Below are 16,866 nucleotides of genomic sequence, written 5' to 3'. Positions count from 1 at the left end.
TAGGTTTTGCAGCTATGAGTGGCGTTCAAACTGTCGGCCTGTAAGTATTCTTTGGCTCTCAACATGTCCTTTAATGCTCTCAGAGGCTATGCTTTTGTATACTGCCGGAGCCACGACATGGCCGTTCAAGCCAAACTATGTTCCGCGGCCTCGCCAAAGATCAAGCCAAGCCATACCATGCGTAGCGTCACCAAGCGAAACGCGGGACGCGGGCGCCGGTCAGAGGCGGTGGTTCCGAGGGCGGGTGAAGCTAACGTAGGTAGTAGTGACGCGTGTGTTGTACTACCACTCGTTGTTATTGTTACTTGCTTTCACATAAAAAAGAAACATTTCCGGTGACGATTAAAACTTGCATCGCGCATTTGCAGGCGCGTAACATTGCAGAACATTGTAACATTCGGAAGCCGTTGGCGCGAAACTCGTATCTCGGAACGAACGTAACATGGCTCGTGCGTGCGCTAAAATTTGGGCGTTCCTTGACCTTGAGAGATAGCAGCTCATAAACGGGGATCGCAATGTGAAACCTCGGCAAGCTTCAGCCAACCCAGAGTTCATCATGTCTTCACGTACCGATGCCCGCCGAAACCTCCTGTGAGTGTGCTCGTCTTCGTTTTACGCGTTATCTTTTATCTTATTCTGTTTTTGTTTTGATGTCGCCGTGCATTTTGATCGTACCGTGGAAGTTGTTCAAAGTTTTACACCCTAACTGAAGAAAATTCCCGTTCGATTCTGCAGTGCTGTAAGTAAAAAGAAGACAGACGGCCAGCGTCAGTTCAGCAGGCCACTCGAGAACAAAAAGTTCTATTTCCACTTCAAGAACCGCCGACCCCCATCGCAGCTCAGTCAAGACCTCACGAGCTTGGGCGCTGTAAGTCGCTATTCCAGCAAAGCTAAGCCATCTAAACGCGGCCGTATCCTTTAATAATTGGTCTCGTGCGAGATCACCCATCGTTTTCTTTTTTTTTTCCATCGTCTTTTTCAGAGGGTGGAGCCATTCTTCGGGAAAGACGTTTCGTGCGTTATTACTGATCAGCAGGATCTCAGGTCTGCGTCGACACCGCCGAAGCCGAATTCGGTGGATTCCAGCGGCCCATCCACAAGCCCGTCTGTTTTTACCGGGTATGTAGTACCTTTACTTTCGTCTTCAGAACTTAATAAACGCAATAAAAGACGGCACACAATAAACAACTGGACAAGACTTCTATGTTACCTTTATATTAGAATAGGTGGACCGTCCTTGTCTGGTAAAGTTATGACTGGTGTGGTTTATCTCTGCCCTGTCTGAGAAGAGAAAAACTTGTGCTATTTCTAAGGGTAAACAAGGTGGCACAATGTAGCATCCTAAGTGGCTGCTCCAGGACACCGAAGAGGCACTGGGGGCACTGTGGCATGGCGCCTCGCCTACTGTAACACGCACGCGCCGCGTAGTGTAAACGACAAAACGATGGACAGCCCAGCGCGCCCTCCCGGTGCGCGGATCGGTTTACACCCCGAGAGCAGGCGCATCCGGGCGCCTCTGAAATAAACGCTTTTTGTTACCAGCAAGCCGTGTGGAGAGTCGCTCTCTTTCGTGCTCCTCGAGCACACGACATGGTGTCAGAAGTGGGATCCTTCTGCCGTCTCTTCTAGCCTCCGCTCTCGTCGTCCTCAACGGTCTCCAACGGCCACGATGACGGACTCGGCTACGGCAGCTACGAACGCCGCGACAGGCCGACAGGCTTCTCTTTAAAGCCTCCTCAGCCATTTACGTTTGATCAAGCCTCCGAGTGGCCTGCATGGATCCTCGAGTTCGACGACTACCGCTTTGCATCGGGTCTCGTCCATCAAGAGCGTGAAATGCAGGTGTGAACTCTGCTCTACGTAATGGGTCGCCAAGCGAGACAAATTTTCAACACGTTCTCGCTCTCCACGGAAGACAGCAAAAACTTTGACCTTGTCAAGGCGAATTTTGACTCGCACTTCGTCCAAGCGAGAAACGTGTACGAGTCAGCGTGCTTCAATCGGCGGGAACAAGAGCCCTCCGAGACCGTCGACCAATACGTCACCGCCCTATACAACATGGCAGACAGGTGCGACTACGGTGACTTGCGGGATCGCCTCATCCGCGACTGCTTCGTACTGGGACTCCGCGACAAGAAGCTCTGCAAAGCCCTACAGATGGACGCTAACCTCACACTCGCCATGGCGCTCGCTAAGGCACGCCAAAAGGAGTCCGTGCACAAGCAGCAGCAGCAGCTCCTTCAGGCCTCCGGGGAACCGTCTTTCAAGTCAGAGTACACCGGTCTCGACGCCGTCTCCCACAATCATCGCAGCAAAGGCAAGAACCTGCCGCGACCGCATAACAACGCCACGAAAGCAAATAGTCAATCGTGCGGCTACTGTGGTGGAGCGCCTCATTCTCGTTCTCTGTGCCCAGCAAAGACCGAGAAGTGCTCAAAGTGCAACACAAGGGGATATTTCGCTCGTGTTTGCAGAAAAGTTCCGTCAAGAGACATCTCAACGCTCGAGCAAGGAACCTCAGCGATGTTTCTTGGGGCGGTAAACCATCTAGCCGACGCTCAGCACGACTCAAGGCTTGTCGAAGTCGACCTGAACGGCTATTCACTGATCGCAAAGATCGACACCGGTGCCCAAGTTTCCGTTGTCCCGGCTACGTTTGCTGGAATTCCTGAACATCTCCAGCCAGCAAGCGAAACCCTCTCAGGACCGAGCGGAATGGCACTTCGGGTCGTCGGAAAATTTGACGCAACGATCACGTGGAGGTCGCGAAGGTCGAACCAAGTCGTCTACGTTGTGCAGCAGCTGAAGCATCCACTCCTTGGATTACCTGCCATCGAAAGCTTGGGACTCGTCAAGTTTCTGTGTGCCATGGAACGCGTTGAGGAACGATATCCTGAACTTTCCGACGGTCTGGGTCTGCTGCCGGGTGCGTACACAATTCGCCTCAATCCCGCGCAAAGAGCTGAGCCGCTTCTGCCGACAGTTACACCAGAGCTTCCTTGGCAGATGGTGGGGATCGACTTATTCCAACTTCGGGGAAAGAACTACCTGATATGTGTGGACTATCACTCACGGTACCCCGAGATTGCACTCCTTGCTTCCACCTCCGCAGACGCCGTCATTAACCACCTCAAAAGCATTTTTGCTCGTCATGGCATCCCTGTGACAGTGGTATCGACAACGGCCCGCAGTTCTCGAGCTCGGCATTCGCAGAATTCGCTAGAGCATACGGCTTCAACCACACCACGAGCAGCCCTGTTCATCCGCAGGCCAACGGGGAAGCGGAACGCGCCGTTCAAACAGTGAAACATCTGCTCGAGAAAGCGGACGATCCGTACCTCGCCCTGCTGTCCTACAGAGACACGCCGGGGCCGACAGGCTTCAGCCCGGCTAAATTGCTCATGGGACGCCAGCTACGCTCTCGAGTTCCTGCATTTCCTGCCCTCCTCGTTCCCGGAAACGTCGACAACAAACAAGTGACGAAAAGGGACCTCGAAGCAAAACAACGCCAGAGGCGAAACTTCAACCGTCGTCATGCGGCTAAGGACCTACCAGCTCTCTCTCCAAACACCCGTGTCTGGGTGCGAGACCTCAAATGCGAGGGGGAGATAACTCAACAAGCAGACACTCCCCGCTCCTACTGGGTCAAAACAGAGCGCGGACACGTGCGTCGCAACAGAAAGATGCTCGTCCCATTGCCGGCCTCACAGAAGAAAGCGCAACCGCTTCCCTCCTCATTATTCTCCGACACTGGCGACGAAGATTTCGAGCCGTCGACAGTCGCGGGACCGCTAGCTACCCTCTACAATGGAGCTTCGTCCCAGCGAGGTGACCCGCTGCGAACCGACAGCAATAATTCACTGCCCAAGCCAGTCAACGATGCTGCAGCAGAGACATCGAGGGTTCCAGCAACCGCCACCCGTTCCGGCCGCAGAGTGTTTGTGCCTGAACGTTACGGTGTAGTCACTTAAGAGAGGGAGATGTGGCATGGCGCCTCGCGTACTGTAACACGCACGCGCCGCGTAGTGTAAACGACAAAACAACGGACAGCCCAGCGCGCCCTCCCGGTGCGCGGATCGGTTTACACCCCGAGAGCAGGCGCGTCCGGGCGCCTCTGAAATAAACGCTTTTTGTTACCAGCAAGCCGTGTGGAGAGTCGCTCTCTTTCGTGCTCCTCGAGCACACGACAGGCACCAAAGCTGGAACCAGGCCCTGTTCATGGATAGGGGGTTGACGAGCCCTCTGTGTGCTGTGTTTGTTTGAGATTGACTGTCCTGTACCACCGACAAGTGATCTTGGGTGTGAATGCCCCCTGGGTATCCTTGTGGCTCCAACACACTCACCACCCTTCTTCTAACTTTGATCACTGCCCCTTATGTGCCCCCCAAGATACTGCTCGCTTTATCATGATCCCAGCTGGTTTCATGAAGCTTGGAAACAGACTTGAACCACACCATTAAGAACTGCGCCTATTCATTCTCTTTTTGAGGTTTTCTCACATTACTACTGCAACTACTTTTCAGACCCTCTACATCAACAGGGCGGTCAGGCGATCCAAAGAGCAGCCTTCGCACTGTAAGCATGAAAATAAAGTGCCATGTTTGTTATATAAACTAAAGGAAAACTACTACATTCAGTTAGCTGTAGCTTTGCAGAAAGCTCACGTTCACTTTCTCCTCTGTAGGGGCGAGGACAAGCTCTTGTCCGAAAGGCGATGCAAAATATGGTAAGTATTTGCCTGTCAGATTTATCACGCCAGTCTTTTCGAGATGTAATGATTGCATTATTGTGTTTTTGTTGATGTTGCAGTCTGGCTCTACAGATGTTCTGGAGTTGTGTCGACAGTGGCAGATTGAGGTCTGTTACATAAAGAGTTTCCTCCCATGGCTCCAGAAGCTCAAGGAAAAGCCCTGCTGGAAAACGCAAGGCACGCGAAAGAGAATGCAATAGCGAAACAAGTATCTGAGCCTCCACAAAAGCTTGTGCCACCTTTTATCAAGGTAGAAGACATGCAGGGGTTAGTACTCGTTTCCTTTTACATTGTTCTGGGAATTGGGGGCGCTTGGAGATGTAACATATACATAGGTGATATATGGGTGGGTCTCGCAAGTCGCATTAGAATGATTCCATCATTAGGAATGGACGCAGCAAATTCACATATACTCGTAGATCTTCCTTCTCTAGCTCACATATACCAGATTACCCTACTGTGCCTCATTGAATAATATTATAGCGCAAGTAAACGGGGACACAGGCAATGCACATGCACACACCCAGTTTATTTGTTCTACAATATTATTGAAAAGTGCCATATCAACTAGCCCACATTGCAACACTACTGCATGTTTCAGAGCATATACTATTCGTAGTTTTCCATTTAAATGGAGCACTGCTTCTCCTGTTTGCCTGCACTTCTCATTGTTTTCATTTCAGTGTGAGTTCAGCATCTTCATGGTACCACTAACCGTTTTAATTATTCATTTTTGTCTACAGCTGTAGCAGAATGGAAGGCACTGTTCGATTTAATTGCCATTGAGCATGATCCACCAAAATTTTGAGATGTTGAAAATTTATGTAGTAATTAGCGATCACCCTTCTTTGCTTTTACTTACCTTATTGGTGGCGGTTATTTAAATTTTCAGCACCAAGTGTTTAGTAGTGCATGCATGTCATGCTCTGTCATGCATGTGTCGTGCAGCATTTCTACTATGTCGTCGATGATCTCTGTTTAAAGCTTTTGTATGCTGTAACCCAGATGTTTCCCAGTTAAGCTTTACTCGTTTTGTCTGTGGTATTGAAGGTAGAAGTGAAAACTGCATGCTACTTTCTTTTTTTTTCACCCAACAGGGTGTCCCCAAGCAAACAATAGGTGATGATGATAAATGAAACACTCCAACTTGGGTTTAAACTAAATGCATACTTTCATTCCTACGATCTGTAGTCCATGTTAACGCTAAAGCGCAGAGTGCAAATTCGGTACGGGACATGAAAACACACACAGCACTGGACAAGCGATGTAGTCAGTGTGATGTCAATGCAATTTTGACTAGGGTGTTCGGATCTTTTGTGGCCAGATCTGTGGTGTGATGGCACTCTCGAGTAATTGCACACACAGAGAGTTCTCCTTGAAATTTATTTCCCTGCTGTCTTTCATTACATGAGCATGACTACACCTCATTACATGAGGTGGCTACACCATTGTGTGAAGGCCCTTTGTGTCTTATACAGCATTGTGTCATTAGCAAAAGTTTTCAAAGCCATTTTAGTTCATTTGAAGCACGTTTTTAGGGGTGAAGCTCCTTAGGGTGTGGGTCGTTCCCTCCTCTGTAGTAGTAGTATGTAGCCAGCTCTAGTTTGATGAATTGCTCACTAGATGAGCAGTTCACTAGATATCATAATTTACAAGACATTGCAGTGTTCCTTGATTTAATCACACTAAAAGACATACTTTGCGGGCGATATACTCTAGTGAGCTTTCAAATTTTCGTCTTAATGTACATGATAAAGAAAATATTTCTACGAAAAACGCAAAGCACACCTTGAGCAAGATGTTTGGTTTTGGGACGCTTTATGTGCGGTAAACGCCATGCATTGTTCGCGAAGCTGGAGCACTTGCACGATTGTGTTCCGTTGGCTTTCGTTGGGCATGCTACCGACCTCGCGTCATGGAACGCGAAGAGGAACGCTACGCGTGTCGTGTCTTCCCTCTAGCCTTGCCGTTAATTCTCACAGGGCGAACGGGGAACGCGGTCGCTCTTGGCGCGCTTTCTGTTTCGCTCGGGAGCAGGCACTTTCCTTGCATTTTACCGATCACAAAGCAGTGATAATGAAGGGACCACGTAAACCAACAGTACAATAAAAGTTTGATGTTTAATATATACACGGTGTTTCACACTCTTTATATGATGTACTGGGCGAATTTCACAGAAGAGTTTCACGGTTTACCAATGATTCCCTCCGGAGCTTCGCCCCACTCATCATCATTCACCCCGTGGATATGCTGTGATTTTTTAAAAGAACATGACAGCATAAACCAAAAGCTGTTGGTACCGAGACGGGGGACATGATTTATGGATGTACCGTGAAAGTGCATGAAAAAAGTGGCAGTGCAGTAATTTTGAACCAGAAGTAGAAACCTGTGTACAGTGGTTACACTATATATTATACTCACAGGCATTCTACCACCCTTCATTCCTTGATAGAATTATCAATTAAATGTCCTTTACATTGTCTGATGCATCCTTCTGCCAAGAACGAGGTTGCTGGTTTGATTTAAGGCCGCTGCATTTTGGTGGGTGTGAAATGCCAAAGTGTTCTGTACTTAGATATAGCTGCACATTTAGTATAAAACTCTTCAAAATTAATCTGAAGCCATGTGCTACAGCTTCTCACAGCTTCAGTATTGCTCTGGGACATGAGGATCACTCAGTCAGTGTAGTGTTATGTTTATTATCTTTCAATGACTGCTGAAGGTGTTTAAAATTTTGATTCGTTAGGAACAAACACTAAGCACAGATAATCCTCAAGTTTTGCTACGCTACACAGGCACACTAAGTGATCGCTGCTTGTGTGGTCTTGACTGGGCTCCGAAGCTTAGATATTTATTTTATTTATTTAATATTCTTAACAGACCCAAAGAAGGGGCATCAGGTAATGGGAGCATGAAAAAATAATGTTACACACGTAGACAGCCTGTGGTTATCAGTCATAGAAATCATCAATAATGTTGCAATGAACAAACACGTGTAAGATATTCACTATATATCAAACTCATGCATGTTTGATATTCACGAGTGTTTGAAACTACAAATTGCCATATTCTCAAGTGTGATGACAACATGATTTTTTTTTTTAAACCTCGAGTCTTTAGGAAGCTCATCAATGTCAAAGAATGGGGAAATATTTTGTCTCTAGGTACGAGAATTGTTCATGGTCTACATTCTAAATCAAATTCTAACGTATCCTAATAAATACGCAGTGCTTCTTTCTTTTGGGTTATAGTGAATGCTTCTATAAAAAACTGAAATCTCTACACTTCCTTTCTTCATGCTTTGGAAAAAAGGGCTGCCCTGGCTAAAGAGGAGAAATATTCTTCTAACTAGATGAAGAACAGCGTTGAAAAAATTTTCTAAGCAGGATTGAGCTTTATACTTGGTGTACAAGGCACAGTGACTGAAGTAGGATGCAGCTCTCATTCCAGACTTCAAATCAGCTTGCAGTGAAGTATTCGAAACATTGTTACATCTTTAACATGCCATGACTAACAGCAGCTTGCTTCTGGCAACTGTCCTGATGTTTTTAGCAGTTTCCTGCCCTCTTATAATGGGGTTCTGTTTTCTCCCAGTCTTACCATTGTAACCAAGGCCACTACACAGCAACTAGTATATTGAGCTCTAAACATGCCGGTCATTGTTTTCCTTTCAGAGTGTACAAGCCTCTTTATCGGAGCCTTAAACAGTGGCCAGATGTCACAGCAGAACGTTGCCAACAGATTGCATCTAAGCCCAAGGAGACTGCTCCCAAAGAACCTGCACCTTTGCCCAAGGAATCTGCTGCTTCGACCAAGGCGCCTGTTGAACCTGTTAATGACAGTCATCTAAAAGGTGTTCCACTCAGGTACGTGCGAAAAAATAAATCAGTCAGGTTTCCAACAGGGAGGCAGCGCGTTGCAGGGTAATATGAGCTGTGGAAGGGATTAATTTTTCAGTAGGTTCAGAGGTTTTATCCTAACTATTCCGAAGTCAGGCGAGCGATAACCATTGCCCAATGAATAAATAGCTAATGAGCAATTTGCAACAACCTTTATACACCAGTCTTCTCCAGTTTGGTTTGGATAATTAGAATGTTTGCAGTCTTTGGTGCTTCCGACAGCTGCGAACTAATTTGCTTACTGCGACAGCAGGAGGCTTGTAACGTCATCGCCATCATGCTCGCTTGCTCCTTGCATGACGCACGCTTCGTTTTCTGCGGTATTCCTTGCCCTGCTCTATGGAATACATTACACAAATGTCACCTTTCTTTGATTGCATGTGTTGCACAGAACACCACTAAATTCAAAGTGTTTTTGAGATTTAACAGCACAAACAGATGGACAGGACGAGTAGGTAATGCAAAGTAAGCCGAGGATGCGGAGGTTGTCTGACGACGATAGCATGATAACGACAAGAACAGAGGTTCAGTAGAAGGGTAAATGGACACATAATACTCAGTTATAAGAGCACCGTAAGAAAATAAAAAATATTTATGGGATAACTTCGAGAACGGGAATTCATCGAGGGGAGAGCCCATTTTCACTAGTCACGAGCACATGAAAAAAATGCTAAGCCTGCGCGGCACGGGCAGCAGTCGCAGTGCGAGCTGGAGGAGCTGTCTTAGAGCCCATTTCAAACTATCCTAGAATGCCTACTGCCAGTACAGTTGCAAAGTACCTATACTATGCCATGAATCAACACTATTTTGCGAAGTAGCGAAGGATGCACCATGCATATGTGAGGCAGTGTGTGGACCTACGCAGCTGCACGCTTTGTTGATGCCGTGGTTGATGGTGATGAATTATGGCTGAGCCCTTTATAATGAGTGGGCAGGTTTAAACCACCCACTTATTGGGCAATTCACGTAGTGGACTGTCTGGTACAATTCTATGCTTCTGCCATGCAATTTGACATCTCGCTGACATGATGCTTGATAGGGTCTTTTTCGAAAGCAATTTCTTTTTTCCCGACATTAAAAGGTTCTCTCCTAGTGTTAAGATTAAAATGACATAATGACAAAAATAGACTGTCAATTGACAACCCTATCTAATGCGCTATAGTTCATATTTTTGCTAGGAACACCTCTATACAAAAATGACAACTGAAAGTAGACCAAAACCAGAATTTCACCATGTTTGCTACATCTTTTTGTGTATTGGCGTGGAAGTTTTTTTACAACGGAGTGCGTGTCTAGAACAGTGCAGCTTATTAATAGCAGTAACCAAATCTGCAGTATTTTTTTCAGTAAAATATTTTCATTTTGACAAAATTTTGTGAAAAGTTGACCCACAGAAAGTAATTTGTGCCACATTTGCCTATAGTAAACCATACTGCATAATAAAGACCAATTAGCAAATGATCTACAGGCAAACTTCTCTTTTGCTCTGCCTAAAAACAAATTTTATATTAATTTCTTTTGCTGTGCTACGTTTCAGACAAAGCAGCAAACCTCAAAAGTGCCATATATGATCAAAAAATTTTTTTCAGTACAATATTTTGGGAAATTTCTCTGCCCTTCATTAAATACATTGCACCCATTTGTTTTTTTAGGAGAATCTGAGATACCGTATATACTCGCGTAATGAACCCACTTTTTTTTTTTTTTTTCAGAAACGTTGATGCAAATTTGGGGGGAGGGTTCATTACGCGGAAAAAAAAAATTGCGGTAGGTATAAAAGTTGAAATTTCACATGACGGTGTTCAGAAATACGATAATTATGCTTCACTCTTTAAAAAGTAAGCGTTTGCACGCAATGTATGCGAGAAAAAAAAAAGCTTTATTGATGACACCAACCGGCCACTTTTTGGCGCTCCTACTCGCTTCCATCGCCGTCAGTGTCTTCCTCGCTTATGTCGCTGGCTGCTGCCGCCTCGTCATCGCCAGACCAAAGCGCATCGTCTTCTGTACCGTCCAGGCTATTGGAAATCCCAGTCTTCTTGAAGCTCCGGATGATCATATCGCTCGGAATCTGGCTCCACGCCTCCAGAATCCAGCGGCACAGCATCTTGATCGACGGCCTCCTTATTTTACCGGCAGGAGTCAGGTCGTGGTTTCCGTCGGCCATTCACTCCGTGTACAGCCGCTGCATGTTGTCCTTAAAAGGCTTATTAATGGAAACGTCAAGGGGCTGCAGCACGGAGGTCAGGCCACCGGGGATCACCGCGATGTCTGTGTGCATTTCCTTCATTCGGCGCCGGACACCCTTCTCAAGATGGCCGCGGAAACTGTCGACGACGAGCAGCGATGGCAGAAGAAGAGCACCCGGTCGTCGTCCCCAGACTGACTTCAGCCAGTCTAACGTCCGCTCCGCCGACATCCAGCCCTTTTCCTGAGCACGGACGTGGATGCCGGCGGGAAGCATATTTTTGTGAAGCGTCTTCCTCTTGAAGACGATGAACGGGGGCAGCTTCCTGCCGTCAGCTGTAATCGCCAACATAACTGTGCACCGCTGCTTCTCGGCGCCGGTTATCTTCACGTGAACACTTTTGGCACCTTTCACTTCCACTGTGCTGCTTCGCGGCATATCAAAGTTGAGCGGGGTTTGATCGGCGTTCCCAATTTGAGACAGTAGGAACGCCTTTTGCTGGCGAATCTGTATCACAAAATGGTGAAAGTCTTGCACCTTTTGTTCACAGTCGGCCGGCAGCCGCTGGCATAACGTAGTACGCCTCCTAAAGCACAGCCCATTTCGGCTCATAAATCTTGTCCAACCGCTGCTGGCCTTGAATTCAGTGGCAGGAACACCCTGTTTCCTGGCTGTGGCCTGCGCGCAGGTTTAAATCATTTCATGGGACACGGCGCACCCCTCGCTACGGAGCCTTTTCACATAATCGAGCACTTTGCTCTCCACAAGCGGAAACTTCCCTTGTTTCGGCCCGTGAAATGCTCGACGATCCTTTTGGGTAGCCCAGAGCGCCTCTTCTTGTTTTCTCCAGTAGCTTACGCGCACAGGATCGATGCTGAAGTGGCGTCCAGCAGCACGGTTACCATGCTCCAGCGCGTGTTCCACCACGTTGAGCTTAAAACCAGCCGTATAGCTCGTGTACCGGCCCATCGTTTCCTACGCAGCAACACAAAAGGTGTCCAAGAAAGTTCACCACTTGCTATAAGTTCACCACGTGCGCTATAAGCAATAAGGTTTCTTGTGCGTTTGACAGATGGCGCTCGGCTGCAAAAAAGGCGCGAAAAAAGGTGCAAAATTTTGACTCTTGTCTGCGTTCGTGCTGCTTGCTGTGTTAAGCGATATTTTTAACTTTTGTAGTGACGTCGTTTTGAGATATACCGTATTTACTCAATTCTACCGCGCCCTCGATTGTAACGCGCACCCATTTTTCGTGAGAGAAAAGAACAAAAAAAGTCCGTAGGAGTCAAACTTCGCACATTCAGAAGAACAAGTATTTGGGTTTTAAAGAACTAAAGTTTCAAAAAAGTAAAACACAAAGTCAAAAAGCGGGCCTTGCCGCTAAAACTGTCACCACTACGGCGGGGATACGACTCGCGTAATGGATTAGTCTTCGTCGCTGTCAACACTCTTTGATTTCGGGAAACCGGCCCTGCTTTTGTCCACAGAAAATTTTTCGTGAAGCTTTGCTGTAAAAAATCTTCTGCTTCTGTTTGCGCCGGTCTCGCACGCACGTTTCGGGAACTCCGAACGACCGCGATGCGGCCCGATTTCCGTCCGTCTCTCTGCACATGTAATAACTATTCTTTTAAATGCGGCATTGTGGTACACTAGTCGAGTATTTGGAGTCGGCACTTCCATGCCGTCGATGTGAACGCAGTACGGGATGACAATCTCCTCAGCACACGTACAAACTGAAAAAATGGCAGAAATGGCCAAGGCGCGTAGGAGGCGGCCATTTTGAAATGTCGATGGCAATACGATAACCGAGATTCTTTTTTTTTTTTTTGGTACTCGATTCTAACGCGCATGCGATTTTTGGACTCGTTTTCCCGGAAAAAAGGTGCGCGTTAGATTCGAGTAAATACGGTAATGGCGTGATTTAACGTTGTTTCGATCTTCAACGACATTATCAATCAAACCAAAATCAAATCAGCATATACACACAATAAAAATTGTTTGTTTTTTTTTTTTTTTTTCAGAGGTCCAAAGTGGGGGGTGGGTTCATTATGCGAGTGAGTTCATTACGCGAGTAAACACGGTAGTCACTGGAACACCAGTGCCACTTGGCATGGTATCACCCATATATAAATATTAGCTTCAGCAGTAACATGGTGTTGGCCTACTACAGCAGTTGTGACTTTGGTTGACTTAAGAGCTACTTGTTGCATTGTGTATCAGAATCTTCATGGGAGAGAAGAATCCAATGCATGTTTCTTTGCTTTCTACCTAGCGGCGTCAACACTGCCACTATGTGGGCTCTTGCTGTGCCAGGTAGAAGCTAGTAACACAAGTAGCGCAATTCCTTTAGTAAATACACTAAGTTTCACCTACCTGTGCCATGCGCCACCAAACATAACAGGGCCTTGTTACTAGCCAAGTTTTCTTTTTTGCTTTGCAGGGCCTTGGGGGGACAGGGGTTCACTAAGAGCAGCACCACATGTTTCAGAGTCAATTCTCAATAAGTCCATGATGTCAATTGTTAACCAAGGACGTGCATTGTACACTGCATGTATAAAATCTATTTGAGCTCTTATACATATTGCAAAAACATGTTATGGTTGAATTGCGTTCTTAAGAATACTGGACAATTGTTGACCAGATAGGGCCAAGATCTAACACACTGTTTCAATGCTGTCAAGTTTCAAACCATCTGCCTGTAAAGAGTCAGATAGTCTATATAGATGTTTACTTTACTATGGATGGAAATCCTTAAACTCGTTCTTTTCTACATTCATTAAAAATAATGCTATATTGAATTTTTTTACGGGCAACTACTGTTGCGTGGCAGCACTGAATTATCAAAATAACTTTCTGACAGCCTATAGATTAGTTGGTTAACTGGCAATTTGAAACGTCATTCAAGAGCTGTGTTCAAGTGTACATCTAATGCCAATCTGTTACGGTACATAAATCCTTTTAAGCATATCCTTCTAAGCACTGAGTTTAGTACTAGACCTTGCATTGTATGTGGTGGCTACAAAGGAGCCAACTGTATGGTTTTGGGTTTCTTTTCTTCCAACATTGTAACTACGAGCTTCTTTTTTTTTTCCACCTACAGGCCAGGTACGTCAAAAGCAGCACCCCGGGTCAAGGTCACTGAACAGAAGAAACTAAATTGTGAAATCTGTGGGTGTTCCTATATCTGCCTGGAGAAAGTGAGCTTCGTTTATTCATTTTTTCTGTTCTTTGAGTAAACTTTCAGGAGTGCTTCATTGCATATTTGTAGAGCTGTGCGAATTGCAAAATTTTGGGTGCGAAGCGAATTTGATTATTGAAGTGTGAGTGCGAATTGAATCGAATATTTTTCAAATACTTCGAAGTGAAATTGCAGAAAAAAAAGTTAGAGGATTCCTAAGCATATTCTTATGAGATAGCAACATGAAAGTGTTTCTTTTCCCTAGGGTGATGAAGCGCTGGCGGGGTGGTGTTTCATTGTAGTCATATCAAGAATGAGGCAATGTAGAGGCCGAATTGTATTTATGTACATGATTTAGTGCAACCAAAGTGTTGCCGACACACTTTACACGTGATAGGTAAAGATGCCATTTCCTCAGCCTCTCCTCCTCTTTCACCTTCTGTGGAAGCTCAACTGATGTGGCGGACGAAGGTGTGCTCCCTTCAAGTCCGGAGTTCCAAATCTGCCTCATACACGCCGATATATAAGAACATCTGAAATTTTGGATGCTAAAAAGCTTCGGCTTCCGATTTTTCGGACTTCCTGCCCAAATTTCTGGTCCAAAACAGCATTAATTGAGCCCCCACCTTTGCCACATCTTTCATCTCCAAGTTGGAACCAGCGTTTTCTTGAGTTAATACATTAGCGACCGTAGCGGAGCTTGAAAGGCAGCTTTGCCGCAATACTGGGGTGTGATGAGGTGAAGCATATTGAAAATCTAGGGACCACTTCCAATCGGACGTTGACTGTATTTGTTTTTGGGAAGCTCGAATAGTAAATTTCCAGTGCAAATCGAATCGAATAGCGAACACTATTAGAAAAATATTCGAAATTTCGAATATTCGCACACTCCTAATATATTGTTCTTGTTTTCTTTGTTTTCTGTGATATCGCAGCACTTGGAATCGGAGAAGCACCAGAAGTTTATGAAAAATTCAAACAACTTTAGCGTCGTCAGTGACATCATTTCTACTCTGCCCTGCAACTTGCCGAGTCGTGCACCTCATCCTTTGTCAGAGATAAATGGTCAGGACTGGCTGACAGGTGTCCCGTCGACTTCTGACAACGAAGAAAACATACTCGGTCTCACTGCAGGTCAGCCCTGGTCTTCTCCTCCTCAGGCGCTATCTGTCAAGAAGGGCCATCTCGGTGTAGTCAAGCAGTCTGGATTTTCAGGTACCATCTCTGCCCTCAGGCATCTGAAAGTCGTTCGCAAGGAATCTAGCCCCACTGATGAAAATTTGGAAGAGACGTCGATGACCGGTAGCCCACGTCCAAGGAAAAAGCCCGCAACCTTTTCCAACTTTGAGACGCAGGCCGTCGTAAAGAAAGACAGCCGTACGCTTTTACGTTGTAATGCCGGGGACAAAAAGAAAAGTGAAAGCGGCTCACGTCTTATGAAAAGGCCGGCAACATTTTCCGACTTTGAGACGCAGGCTATCGTAAAGAAAGACGCCCGTGCAATTTTGTGCTGCAGTGACATGGAGAACACTAGAAACGAATGTGTACCACCCAGCTTCTCATCCGAACTCAATGGAACAGCTAACTACCTCTTGGTTGGCCTCAGTGTTAGGGACAGTCATCTGTCATCCACACCCGTTAAGAATGCCGGAGACATTGTCTGCAACATGAGTGAAGTTTTCGACAAGGCTTCGGAGGAGTTATTCAGCGACAGCTCCACGGCGGAGTATTCATGGACCGATGTTGTGAGTGGGGTTGTTCCCGAGCGGACCGCATCAAGGACACAGTGCGACGAAGCATCACATCCCGACAGTAATGACAGTTTTTTGGAGTTTGTGTCTCGTGCGATTAATGAAGAACAGTCGAAAAGTAGCCACACTGCAGAAGATAAGACAGCCATATTGTGTGGTGCAGGTGATGCTGAAGATTTGTGTTCGGACAATGTACATACCGTTGAGACAGAACCTTTGGCGATGCGTTTGTAATGCATGTAGTGTGAAGGTGTTGTGCAAGTAATTTAAAATTGGTTGGGTGCAATTTGGTTAGAAATAGAACTTGCACAGATGTGGTGGGTTGATGTAATGAATTCCTTGTTACCTTTTGAACCTGTGAAGTGTGCACTTGTAGAGCTCCAAAAGGGGCAACCTTTATTTACTCAAGAGAGATTGTGTATAACTTATTTCTACCTTTCATAAAGCATGGAACCATCTCTGTACATATATTCACTGGCAATAAAGCAATGTTTCATGATGTGATTGGTGCAAATCTTGGCATGTAAGTTGTTTTACATCACAGTGTTCTACAGTTTTGGAAGTCTGTTCAACCTAAAATGTTGCTTACAGTTACTTAGATGAGTAGGATTTCTTGCAGCACATGTTGGCTGAGGACTGTGGATTAGATTGTGGTAGCCAAGGAGGTTATAACCTTCTTGGTCGTAACACACGAAAACTGAAGTAAGAGGGAATAGGAATGAACAGGTGGCGACTCTGAAGAATATACAACAAATGTGCATGCACGAGATGGTTGTAGCATTGAGTCGAAGACAAGAAAAAAAATTTTTTTTAATCTCCAGTGCGGTTAGTGTCTCTTGATTTTCAATTCTGCCAACTCTTATGCCAGCAGCTCCTTGCTCCTGCCTGTTTTCTTGTGACACCATGCATCCTTTTGTTAATTAGATAGGTTGCAGAAAAGGTGAGATATCTAAGAGTTATGATAGCTGGTGGATTCATTTAAACTTCATGAAAATGTTCAAAAGTAGGAGAGATGAAGGTAAAGCTTCCATCTTTTTTAAACCTAATGAAGTATTGCACACACACAAACCTTGACATAACATACTTCGATATAGCGAATTACC

At 45.8% G+C, this 16,866-nt stretch overlaps 1 protein-coding gene across 1 annotated transcript; it reads left to right on the top strand.

The window, feature by feature from the left end:
- The first annotated feature begins 209 nt into the window (after positions 1-209).
- LOC119387615 (uncharacterized) lies at positions 210-16,261 on the top strand. Its single transcript, XM_037655055.2, is given in 10 exon segments — positions 210-591; positions 736-868; positions 983-1,119; positions 4,524-4,575; positions 4,685-4,726; positions 4,810-4,900; positions 4,903-5,017; positions 8,425-8,616; positions 13,935-14,031; positions 14,948-16,261. Coding segments are annotated over 10 exon segments (1,944 nt in total). The 5' UTR covers positions 210-556; the 3' UTR covers positions 15,998-16,261.
- The last annotated feature ends 605 nt before the right edge of the window (positions 16,262-16,866 follow it).

This window comes from Rhipicephalus sanguineus, chromosome 3 (assembly GCF_013339695.2).
Source record: "Rhipicephalus sanguineus isolate Rsan-2018 chromosome 3, BIME_Rsan_1.4, whole genome shotgun sequence".
Classification (NCBI taxonomy): Eukaryota; Metazoa; Arthropoda; class Arachnida; order Ixodida; family Ixodidae; genus Rhipicephalus; species Rhipicephalus sanguineus.
Note: the sequence above shows the minus strand (reverse complement) of the source record. Positions and strands in the feature narration are given on the sequence as shown.